The 12,934-nt window shown below is 47.5% G+C and overlaps 1 protein-coding gene across 1 annotated transcript in view; it reads right to left on the reverse strand.

Moving 5' to 3' along the window:
- The window catches only part of LOC135821147 (uncharacterized), a 65,778-nt gene that overhangs the window by 17,870 nt on the left and 34,974 nt on the right, over positions 1–12,934 (reverse strand). The window contains exons 9-13 of the mRNA XM_065334210.1: positions 11,934–12,005; positions 10,308–10,379; positions 9,079–9,150; positions 1,825–1,901; positions 1,204–1,314 (exon numbers count right to left, since the gene is read on the reverse strand). Of these exons, the coding sequence (XP_065190282.1) occupies positions 1,204–1,314; positions 1,825–1,901; positions 9,079–9,150; positions 10,308–10,379; positions 11,934–12,005 (404 nt within the window). The remainder of the gene's footprint in view (positions 1–1,203; positions 1,315–1,824; positions 1,902–9,078; positions 9,151–10,307; positions 10,380–11,933; positions 12,006–12,934) is intronic.

A 12,934-nucleotide genomic window follows, 5' to 3' on the forward strand; every position in this document is an offset into this window, starting at 1 on the left:
CGGCGATGTTCTCTTTCCCCGTTCTCCTTTCAAAATAGACTTTCATTTAGTTGTAAGTCACAACAGCAAACTTACTGGTAAGTGGAAGTCTAAGGCGTGCGCGCAAGTATTCCCGCTTTGAATTCGCGTGTCAATACTCAGAACAACGACCGTGGGAATCATGCGAGTGGAGTATTTCTCAGGAGGAAGACGTTCTGTTTGCAAAGTTGCTTCGATCCGCAAGGAGTATTCCAGCAACGAGTACACCTACTACGGAAAGCGATCCTATCGGGACTTACTGACGGTATGGTTTCCTTGTTTTATGTCACTCGTATCGGTACTTTTCGTACTGCACGGACTGCACTTGTATGATACCTGTGACTCAAACATCACAATCGCACTGTGTCGGCTTGAGTTGGTCTTGGAGTCTTCATGGTCCAGCAACGCGGCATCGCCGAGTTGGAGAAGGAAAGCAATGAATGTACATGTACATGAACATTGTTCCAAAACAAAGACACAGGGCAAAGCGTTGCAGCAGGCAGATCATTCTGATCCCGTCCGCACACCAAATACTCGAAGGCAGTCCAAGTACATGACATTGTACTTTCCGACACTGCGCGATCGCGCGAGCGGCTCGCGCCGGGCCGTCAGTGCATGCAGTCTTCAAAATGTTCCTTGGCAGCCATCTCTTCTCCGATTTCGATGATCGAGAGCTCATTTTCTTTATTAGAATCTCCTCCGTAAATCTACCGAATCAAATTTTTCCTCAACGACATAGATTTACTGTCAGCCCTACACACGGATTTCCCTTCTACTTGACCGATTTCAAAATTTCTTTCGATAGATGTCCGCTACTTAGCCGTCAAAGCAGCCCTGCGATTTTCGACGCCGTAGCTAGATAAACGGCTGCCAAGGAACCCCTTACAAATCGCCCAAATATTGCGATATTTTGAATTTTCCGTAACTCTGATTGGCTGCACGACCCTGACGCGCACGTGCTGCGTGCGTGATGAATCAAAAATGGCTGCGATGTCTAAGTACACAAGTGCGACCCCTGAACTTTTCTGCACACAAATTTAGTCACACGACTAGGATGTCACATGACCAGGATGTCACATGACCAGGATGTCACATGACCAGGATGTGAGCACCTCCCGTATAGCGCAACTACACTTGTGCTATAGTCCCGGGAAGACATACGAAACGGCACTAAGAAAAACTCACCCAAACATGCGTAATTCTCAAGAGTTCCGCTGCAGTGTGCCTGAGTGCTTCCACATGCTGCGGTCTGACTGAGCGTGTTGCAGTTCATTTGGCAATACGTATCGTTCGGGCCTAGGCGGAAAAGCACAGGCAGACAGGCAGCGGAGTTAGACAAGTGGAGGCCCGAGAGTATCTACCCTCTTGCACCTCAAGGTTATTTTACGACATCGCACACATGCACGCACGCACGCACGCACACATGACTACTAGTAACTCACTCACGTAGGAACGTCTGGTTTACAACAAACAAAGTCTTGTTCGATACGGAGTCACGGAGGACATGTCAAAAGCATGGTAAATGTTGAAACTCGGCATGGGTCCCGGCTTGAGACCAAACAGTTTCTTTGAACTGCGATGCAATTTACTCTGACAATGGGGAGAAAACGAGCCCAAGATGATGGAAATCCATCAAGGTGGAGTGAAATCAGAATATGTTTCGTTCGGAGCTGTGCCCGCAAACTCCTCCAAGAGAGTCAGTGCGCTGGAAAATATGTGGATTGGAGAAAAGGGGCCCAGCATGCAAAGGGGTAATGTTTTTGAAATGGACTATAGCGTAATCAGATAGCACTGACATGTTCATACCTGGTACATCTAAATGTGCGTGTCTAAGCGGACACAGCGCGTGGTCCACTACCAAGTTCGTATTCTCCTTCAGGTATCTGGAGAAAGGGCAAGCAGAGGTGCAGAGAAACGCTTAAAGGGGAACTGTCACCAAACATTTTCTATTGTCTTATCTTGTAGTTCTTTGGCTCCTGATCACAATGGTGTTATTCTTTTTTCTCTGCGATGACTGGAAGTGGGTGAAAACTTGAAAAGAAGGTCCCCAAAATTGTCCGGAAGTACCGAGTGACGTCACGCCGGACTTGACCTCCACGCGTACATTCATCGTCAAAAACGAAGTCCAGCCCGTGTGCTGGTCGATCGAGCCAACTGTTCAATGTACGGTGCACGCTTGCCTTCTGAACTTGGACACTGATGTGTACGTTGTACACAATGAGAACGCCAAAAAGGGACAAAACAAACAGAAGTCGACAGCAGTTTTGTCGCACTGCCACTGGTACTTCCTCCACGAAGCTTCAGCTCTTTGTTTTATTTGTGATTACGAGGGAGTGGAAGGATGTTTGTTTGCTGTTAGTGTGACACACATACCCCGTGCTTGAAAATTATGTCGTTGTATCGAAGGTGGCGGTGTTGCCCACCCGGCTCTGAAATGAAAGACGTTGGAGTTTGTCATCTGCATCTTCAGCAACATTGCCAGATAAATTGCCATCACGTAGCTACATTGCGTTCCTTTGGGGCTCGGGTTGGTGGTGTTATCGCCGGCCGGAGGAATACTGTTTTCTGCATACGCGCTCATCATCGTGTTGTTCCTCACACGAAAAGTTCAAAACAACGACGTACTTCCGTGCTCACAAAATAAAACTTAGATCCTCGCGGAAGAAGTCAAAAAGGTGAAAGCTCAGCTGCTTTTTATTTTGATTTGGCTGTGTAGCTTCACGTGGGTCTCTGCCTCTTTGGCATTCTCCTTCGGTACGACGTACCCATCTGTGTTAGAGTTCAAAAGGCACACGTGCACCGTACATCGGAACAGCTAGCTCGATCGACCAGCACGTAGCACACGGGCTGGACTTCGTTTTTGACGACGAATGTACGCGTGGAGGTCGGGTCCGGCGTGACGTCACTCGGTACTTCGGGACAATTTTGGGCACCTTCTTTTCAAGTGTTCACCCACTTCCAGCCATCGCAGAGAAAAACGAATAACACCATCATGATCAGGAGCCAAGGAACTACAAGATAAGACAAAGAAAATATTTGGTGACAGTTCCCCTTTAAGCAACACACAGAAGAGGGTGCGAAAAAAAACTCAGCCAAAAATCTTCATCCGGCAGATTTGTGGCTCTTCGAATCACTGTACTTACCGTATTAACGCGCATATAAACACATGCGCTTATATGTGAATTTTTGACGAAACCAATTTTCTAAAATGAAAATGTTTCACCTAAACGCGCAGGCGCGATCAGAGTTTGTTTGCCAGAGTCTTTGTGTTTGACTAGGTCTTGTAGTGTGAGTTTCATGGTTCCTGTATGCTGTTTTTCAGACTTTTATCTGTGATTGTGTCACTATGAGAATGTTGGTAGTGCTTCGCCTATAAGAGCATGCGCTTATAAGTGAGAGTGCGCTTATATCCGAATACAGGCCCATGCGCCTATACTGTGCGTTACTACGGTACCTACATCTCTTTACACAGTACATCCAACATTAAAATGCGGTTTTCTTGATACGGCGCAGAACTACATAAGGCTACCTTTCAGATCTGGATATTCATACTATACTTCGCTCATACTGTCGCTGACCTGCACATTGATATTTGTTTGATATTTATTTATTTCCCACTATGCAGGCAGGCATAGTGGGATGGTCTAAGACCATGATTGAGAAAAAGAGGGTACCAGGTTCAAGTCCTGCTTGGAAGCGGAAGGATTTTTTCCAGCCGTGCTGCGACCCACAGTTAATTGGGAACTCGTGGCCTGGCACGAGGCATCACATGGATGCAGTGAATGGGATTTTCGGGCTTTGACCACTTGCTACTCACCTCCCACCGCTTCAGGAGCTGCATCTGCGCCTTGATCATTGAAGGGTGGTGGCGTTCCTACGGATGCGGAAAACTCGGTTTCCAGCCGAGTTTCACGCGAACCGTGAAAAAAATGAAATTATTTATTTGTACCTTTGCAGCACTGCACAGTTTGTACGAGTACTTGGAGATTTACGCAGTGCATGTCTATAGCTTATTTGAATGCGTGCCTACTGCGCTGTACTGCGTATTGCGCAGTACTAGTCCCTTGTATAGTACGCGAGTTGTAGTGCGGGTTAGCATACAGGTGTGAGCGCTACGCACTTTTCATGCAAGCTACTTTTCTGGATTCTGTACTTGCTTTCATGCATGTGTCGCTGGCATACGCGATACGGGCCGGGTTTGTGTATTGGTTTTAAAACCATGTTGAAGTAGTCTTCTCCCCCTGGCCCCCGCCACACAACAACGCAAACTCTTGATTGTATCTTCAATACTTATATTCTATCAACAAATGGTGAGGGCGCAGGAGGAGAGAGATAAACTTTGTGAAGACAAAACGACGACGGGAAAGACTCCCGGGAAAAGACTCCACGAAAACAACAAAGAACAAGCAGTAATAAACCGACGACAAACCGTGACGACCAATCAGGGACTAATACGTACAGAACACATGACCAAGACCAAGACAACCAGACCACGGACGAATCACACACGACTCTCATTCCCAGACCAAACTAGCACTGTGCATGTACAGCATTCACTTGACAGTCACTCTCTCACAGATGGAAGCACATCCTCACACTCTGACAACGCGTACTCTTGCATGCACCACATACCATAAACGTCACACATCACACCATACTCGCACGTACACTTAGACCATATATGACATCAGACACTGGACTCCACAAGACAAGAACCAAATACAACGACATGCGTAAATCATAGTCGTAATACAAATTCGCAACAATGTGGTTCTTCTTTTCAGTTTAGTTGTTCTTTGGTTGCTCCGCGAGTTGTTGCTTTGGTTGGAGACAAAGATGGCTTTCCATTCCAGTAATACAATGTAATGTAACTATAACTGAAAGTATTCTGTTGAGTGTTGGGATGCGTTGGGACCCCGACACCACTACATACTGTGCAATTACAATTCCTGTTAGGACCACATCGATAGGTGCAAACCTGGTGACCGAGAATCTAAAGGATACCTGAAAACTGTTTATATCGCACAGTAAAGTGAGCGCACTCATACCACGAGAACAATGGAACAATAGTTTATGATTTGAACGTTGTTTCATGTGATAATCATCAGAAATCGTCATCACACTGAGAGTTGGACAACAAAGGAAAGATATTTATGGTACCATAAAGTGAACATTATTAGATCTAAAACTAATACAGAATGAAGCTGAAGACACCACTGCAGCTGTGCCTATGGTTGAATATGGTGGTAAAGACACACCTGGCAGTATGGTGGTAAATACACGCCTGCACACACACGCTCTCTAGGCTGCGAAGTTCTGGCACAGAGCTCTCCTTCTCACCACCACCGCCATCAATTCGCGCCCGGCGCCTAGTCGATGCATGGCTGGCGGTATCCGACATAGCAGGCTGGTACATCAGGTAGCGCATGGCACATAGAGGATGACACAGCAACGACATACCGTAGAATCCCGCGGATAAGCCCACCCGCGTATAAGCCCAGGGAAAGTACGAACATCACAAGGCTTCGTCGTACAAGCCCATGTGTTGCGGATTTTTATGATTTACGCATGTTGTTGTATTTGGTTCCTGTCCTGTAGAGTCCAGTGTCTGATGTCATATATGGTCTAAGTGTACGTGCGAGTATGGTGTGATGTGTGACGTTTATGGTATGTGGTGCATGTGTAGTATCCCTGCCCGACCAATACGGAAGTAGTACGGAACTAATACGGAGCTTTGGCTGATGTATAGTTAGTGTATCTCCGTATGTAAGCGTACGGCGTCTGCTGCATAAAAGCTGCTGCGCATTTCTGTTTAGATGAGATTTTGATAATAACGAACTATTCAACCTCCAGGTTTGCACCGGAGAGAAAGTTATTTTGCCGCTTCTTCTTTCACTAATAATTATATTTCAGGTGTGTACCTGAAAGAAGTAGAATAAAAGTAATTCTTGTTGATTTCACCGCGCCTACCACTCGGCTACCCATTACATTGGTGGCAGCGGTGTATTTTTTAAATAAAACAACGTGATTCGACCCCAGACCCCCATGGCTCAACCCGCTGCAGCTCCGTGCGACGAATCAAGATGAGAATCATGTTTCTTGCCTTCCTGGGCCTGGCCCTGCTTATTAGCCTGCAGCACAGTCAGGGTGCTAGCGTGGATCACCCTTCTTTCCGCACGGCACACACTGGAGACTCCGATGGCGATTCCAAGCGACCCGCTACCTACATGTATACTACCGGTGGTGATGGCGAAGCTGATGAGGACGGTGCCCAAGACAAGGAGGGTATTCCCCAAGACCAGCAGCGTTTGATTTTCGCCGGCACGCAGTCGGAAGCAGGAGCCCATTTTTCACTTGGTACTTCGTCTCCGTGGTTTGATGCAGATTTTCGTCAACACTCTTCCTGGCTAGACCATCACTCTTTACGTCGCGCAAAGCGATGCTGTCGACAATGTGAAGACCACGATTCAAGACGAGGAGGGAGGTCATTTGTCTGACGCCGAGCTAGCCGCTCTGAGTGACCGGCTCAACCGAGATGGAACCTGGCTCGCCCTCCGACGTCGCTCCAGCCGCCGCCGTGGTTACTGATGCTGATTCCAGGTATGGCCTTTTCTTTCCTGTCTTCCTTCAGTCTTCCTATTCTCTTCAGTCTTCCTTTATGCGAGTGTGTGAATCCAGTTTAGTTTGGTAGGCGTCTGATCATGGTGAGCCACGGTTTACCCAGCTAACGTGGGACAATGTGTGTGACAACGCCCCTTATAGTTATAGTGTATTCAGTTCGGTTTTTGAACTGCGATGTTCCTGGCGGGTTGTGCCAGCGTTGTGCAGCAAGAGTGCTGTGGATTTTCAGGTCCTATTTGGAGGACAGTTCTTTCCCCTTTTGACCCCGAGAGATCGTGTGAACCTGGTGTGCTTCTACTTTATGATTTGTTATCAGTTCATTTCTTCTGTCTACTCTAAACGTTATCATTTCCGATATAATTTGCCATCTTCCGGTTGACGCTGTGTTCGTAACTCTTCACTAATCTTTTTGAAAATCACGAGGGCGTGATAATCTGTAGGAAGGGAGGGTGTAGTATCCCTGCCCGACCAATACGGAAGTAGTACGGAACTAATACGGAGCTTTGGCTGATGTATAGTTAGTGTATCTCCGTATGTAAGCGTACGGCGTCTGCTGCATAAAAGCTGCTGCGCATTTCTGTTTAGATGTGATTTTGATAATAACGAACTATTCAACCTCCAGGTTTGCACCGGAGAGAAAGTTATTTTGCCGCTTCTTCTTTCACTAATAATTATATTTCAGGTGTGTACCTGAAAGAAGTAGAATAAAACTAATTCTTGTTGATTTCACCGCGCCTACCACTCGGCTACCGTTACACATGCAAGAGTACGTGTTGTCAGAGTGTGAAGATCTGCTTCCGTCTGTGCGAGAGTGACTGTCAAGTGAATGCTGTACATGCGCAGTGCTAGTGGTCTGGGAATGAGAGTCATGTGTGATTCGTCCGTGGTCTGGTTGTCTTGGTCTTGGTCACGTGTTCTGTACGTATTAGTCCCTGATTGGTCGTCCAGATTTGTCGTCGGTTTATTACTGCTTGTTCGTTGTTGTTTACTTCGTGTCTTTTCCGTTGTCTTTTTCTCGAGTCTTGTTTTTGTCTCTCTCCTCCTGCGCCCTCGTCATTTGTTGGTATAAGAGTTGAGATACGATAAAGAGTTTGCGTTGCTGTGTGGCGGGGCCAGGGGGAGAACACTATTTCACACGGGCCTAAGTCGTACCAAGAGTCCATAAATTATGGACTCTTGGTCGTGCCAAGGACATGTATGATGTGCGTATACGTAGTGCATGTAGTTTTTTTGTTTTTTTTGTACATTTCAACAAAATCATCGGTTGTTTTTGTTTGCACAGTGGCTTTCAGCAATGTACTTCTCACTTCCTTGGTACTTTTCAAAGCACAATGTTGGTGTCAGCGTATAAGCCCATGCCCGCGTATAAGCCCATGTTCTTGTATAAGCCCACCGAAATGTCCTTCTGAAACAGATAAGCCCATGGGCTTATCCGCGGGATTCTACGGTAGCTCGATTGTGACGTACGTTTCGTCCCCGCTGGGCTCATCAGGCAATCTTCTCCTTGGATGTCTTCATACGGAGTTTGACTCGGGAGAACGAAGTTGAAGATACCACTGCAGCTGTACTTACTACCATAAGTACAGTCTGTCTGTCTGTCCGTCTGTCCGAGGCTGTCTGTCTCGATCTCCTCAACCTTGCGCAAGCCAGCGCAAATATGTCCAATGTAGCTAAAACAAGTACTGTACAGCAGGAAATTTTCGGACGGAATTTATTTTCGTACGATTTCGTACACGGCCTCTTTCGTACTAAAATTAATTCCGTTCTAAAATTTGTTCCTGCGAAGTTATGTACACTATACATGCGTACCGCATGCAAACAAGTGCATTTAGCATGCACCACTGTACGAAAATAAAATCCGTACGAAAGGTCGAAATTCGGCCGTGTCCGAAAACATTTCCGTCCGAAAATTTCCTGCCATACAGTATGACATGAGACCTATGTCACTGGTCGAACACATGGCACTACTCTGGGCATGCCGAATATGGGGGAGAGTATGTGTAGAAAGTACAGACAGTGCATATACTATGTTTCTAGCATATTAGCAGTTTACTGAATATTAGCAGTTTACTGAATATTAGCAGTTTACTGAATATTAGCAGTTTACTGAATATTAGCAGTTTACTGAATATTAGCAGTTTACTGAATATTAGCAGTTTACTGAATATTAGCAGTTTACTGAAAGCTTATCAATGACTAAACCGTTTAGAAGCCACATCTGGCGCCTGATCATGGGGTGGTGGCGTCCCACGGAAGCGGAAAGGTGGTTCTTGACCAGGGAGTTGTACGACTCCTTGTTCTTGACCTGCCCGGTACGCGAACCCGTCGAATTTTTTTTTATAATTTTTTTATTATCAATGACTGAGACCAGACATAAATTACACCATGAATCATGCACATATCAAGACACAGTTCAGTGGGACCACCACAGGAACTCACGCCACTTGTAATGCCACTAGCCCTCGAAAGGTCCCGGGCAGAATATTTGAAATGTCGTTAGCAGATAAGTACCTGTATCGAAAGACAATGTGAACAAAAAGTATCATGGTCCGAGAAAATCTGAAAAGTCAGGCCAGTCAATCTCTTCAATTTCACTCAAATTTTGCATATTGGTTTCATTAGGGGTCTACAACAACCATGCAGAAGGATTTTTGCACGACTGAAACGGAATCACGGCCAATCTGTACCCCGTGTTGCGGGAACACAGAGGAATGTTATGCCGAAGTTGGTCCCCACGTCATATTTATTGGCAGAACTACACGAACACAGCAATACGCCCACTGCACAGTGCCAAATATGGGATTGCTGGAGTAATGCACGCGAGTACGCTGGGATCAGGAATGCACCACTGTTCAACACCCCAGACCATCATGCTCAGGTGACTGCGTGGGGTGTTGGCGCCATTGCGCAATGGGCATATTTATACATGACAGCATGACCACATGACTAGACTCAAGCTAGAGGACGAACAAAAGAATTGTCCACTACATGTTACGATACAGTGCATGCTCGTACATATCCGGATGCACTCGGCAAGACAAAGACAGTTCGGGGAATGCCATGTCCATGAACAACAGTGGCCAGATCTGCAACACAACTCCAGGACACCTTGGAACTGGGGTACACCTGGAAATGGGGCCAAAATAAGACGGGACTTAGGAAACAAGTCACACTAACGGTGCAACATTCATACTTATACTCCCCCCCCCCCCGCCCCCCCCCCCCCACCCACACCCCGCCCCACCCCACCCCACCCCATCCCCCCACCCCACCCACACCCCGCCCCACCCACACCCCACCCCACCCACACCCCACCCCACCACACCCCACCCCACCCCACCCCACCCACACCCCACCCACACCCCACCCCACACACACCCACCCCCCAATGCCGCAGAAGTGTCCAGAAGATTTTTAACGAGAAAAGTATTGCACCCACTGACGGCTCAGTGCTCCCCTCCTCCTGTTGGGTATGTGTGCACGAGTGTGTGAGGGTGTGTGTGTGCGCACGAGTGTCTGTCTGTGTATATGTGTGTGTGTGTGTGTGTGCAGGGGGGCGGGGTTACGTAAGAATTTTCCAAATGACGCCACACCGCCCTCAACACCGTGGGTGAACAAGAACTTTCCAAATGACGCCACACCGCCCTCAGCACCATGGATGAACTTACAGTGTAGTGAGTTGCGCCAGTCCTTGAAATGCGCCGGGTACAATCACCGAAATCTTGTTTTTCCCCAAATCTCTATAGGCATGGCAAAAAAAGGAGAAGGACAAAATGTTGCAAGTTATGACTACCGTATTTTACCGGTTGTAAGTCGACCCCGGTTATAGGTCGACCCCGGTTATAGGTCGACCCCGGTTATAGGTCGACCCCGGTTATAGGTCGACCCCGGTTATAGGTCGACCCCGGTTATAGGTCGACCCCGGTTATAGGTCGACCCCGGTTATAGGTCGACCCCGGTTATAGGTCGACCCCCGTATCCGGAGGTCTCAATTCTGCGTTTTAAAGTTTTCACCCAACGAAGCACTACCAACCACTCCCTGCTACTAACACATCAACAAATCATGTAAACATTCCTTATTGGAGGGTATAACGTCCCAATCCTTGAAAAAGGCCAATAAACTGGCAAACATGTGTGCACATGGTGCACTCATGCATGCAGGGCAGGTCATTTCTTGTAAGATTCTGATAGTTCCCGGTTATAAGTCGAATCCCGGTTGTAAGTCGACCTCCACCCTTTCTCCTTCTATTTTTAGTCGTAAAAGGTCGACTTACAACCGGAAAAATACGGTAACTGTCCACCAATGTAACCGGATCATAATACAGATCATACAGATCATATACAGTCGGTTTTACCATAGCTAAATTGGCTCACCATCCGAGTTCATCTCTATAGTCGCACGACATAAATGTCACAACAAGAATAGTTTCGATGCAGAAAAAAATCTCAGAGAAAGAATGCACTTTCCCTGCGAGCAAGAAATCGGGCACGAACAACTTGAGGGGAAATGAACAACGAACTTCGTCGTGTCTCGAAAAACATGCACTGTGAGGGAAGGCTGAGTTGCTCGTAGCTGCATTTGTGAGGGAAAGCTGAGTTGCTCGTAGCTGCATTTCAAAAGGAAACTTATAAAATGCCACTTCAAACACATTATTATTGACCCCCCTCCGTAAAAATGTGTATGTTCAACGGTGGGGAGGGGTGGAGCTGGACAGAAATGCACAGATATCATTATAGACTCGGGTGGAGAGCCAAGGATCAACTTATAGGGGAGAAAAAGACCAAGGACCTGCAAATACGCTGTAGAGTCCGCGAACACCACCAGTCTATACTTGACCATCAGCTCATGCAATGCAAATGCACGACACTGACCAACAGTGCGGACGTTCTACGACCATGTCGACAAACTATGGTTGATCATGAAGGGACCTAGCTCTTCTGTGTCTGCTCCAGATCCGGGTCAGCCGGGTCAGCGACCCGGTTGGGAGGGGGGGGGGGGTACTTGGACCCGCTTGGTAAAAGAACAAGGGGTCACACTATCTTGTGACCCGGTTGGGACTCAATCTGGACGTCCTAAGACTCGCTGACGTACAATAGCCGCACTTGAGTCTTGAGTGTACCGGCGACTGATCCGGCTGCAAGGCTTGTTCCAGGTACACGTGTGCCCGGTTGGTTTGAAATCCTGCAGCAGACATTGCTCTCTACAATCAACTTATAGCACACAGTAAAGTGAGGATTTCCAACAGATGTCACGTGAAGCTCAAATAATGTTTGACGAGCAATGAGACACTCACAGCTTTCGTAGCTTTGTCAGTTCCCGGTATGCACCAGATTCAGCCCGCGTGATACTGTTTCTTGCTAAATTCCTACAGTCGGGACAGGTGTTGAATGATACAAAAAGCACAATGATTTCAATGCACAATGGTTTCAATGCACGCAATTGTTGTAAACCGACTTCAGCCTTCCTGCTCCCCCCAGCCCCGTGCCATCTTCACACTTAGACAATTGACGACACGTTTACGCTGGCTCCGAAGTTGCGACGGATTCGGCCATTTTTTTAATGATGTGGAAACTGTCCACCTCTGTCAGGAGGATACGAAGCATCTACCCAGATGAGTGTTACGTATGTGGTTCGCTGGTCTCGTAGCGTCTATTTTCTGCTCCTCTCGTGCGCATTTCCGGGGGTGATGCAGAGAGCCTGTTGCCGCCCTCCTACCCTGATTAGGCCACTTTCTCACAGAGAGGCGGGCGCTCAATCAGGGTAGGAGGGCGGCAACAGGCTCTCTGCATCACCCCCGGAAATGCGCACGAGAGGAGCAGAAAATAGACGCTACGAGACCAGCGAACCACATACGTAACACTCATCTCTCAACACTCTCAACGCGCATGGTTGCGGATTGTAAGCTGTTGTTCCTTTTGTCACATGGAGGAGAAGAAGACAAAGGCAGTGTGAGTATGCTCACATCTTACCATGATGTCCTACTGCGTACTATTTATGTTTATAGTCAGTAGCACTATATCCCTCACACACTCATACCCAGTCCAAGGCAACACGGAAGCAGTTGTGTGACGTCAGGCTAAGCGCGCCCCAAATCTACGCGCTGGCAGTGTGACACCAGTGCGCAAAGCACTGATGCAGCGGTGCGCGGCAAATGCAAACATGGCAGTGTGATCGGTGGATGCTAACACACACTAACTAGGGATATCAGCGAACGCTCTGCGCAGCCCATCTGCGCAGGTCAGCCTGGCCCATCTACGCGCGGCCGACAAGAAAACTCATGAACACTTTCATTTT

This window comes from Sycon ciliatum, chromosome 7, assembly GCF_964019385.1.
Source record: "Sycon ciliatum chromosome 7, ocSycCili1.1, whole genome shotgun sequence".
NCBI lineage: Eukaryota > Metazoa > Porifera > Calcarea > Leucosolenida > Sycettidae > Sycon > Sycon ciliatum.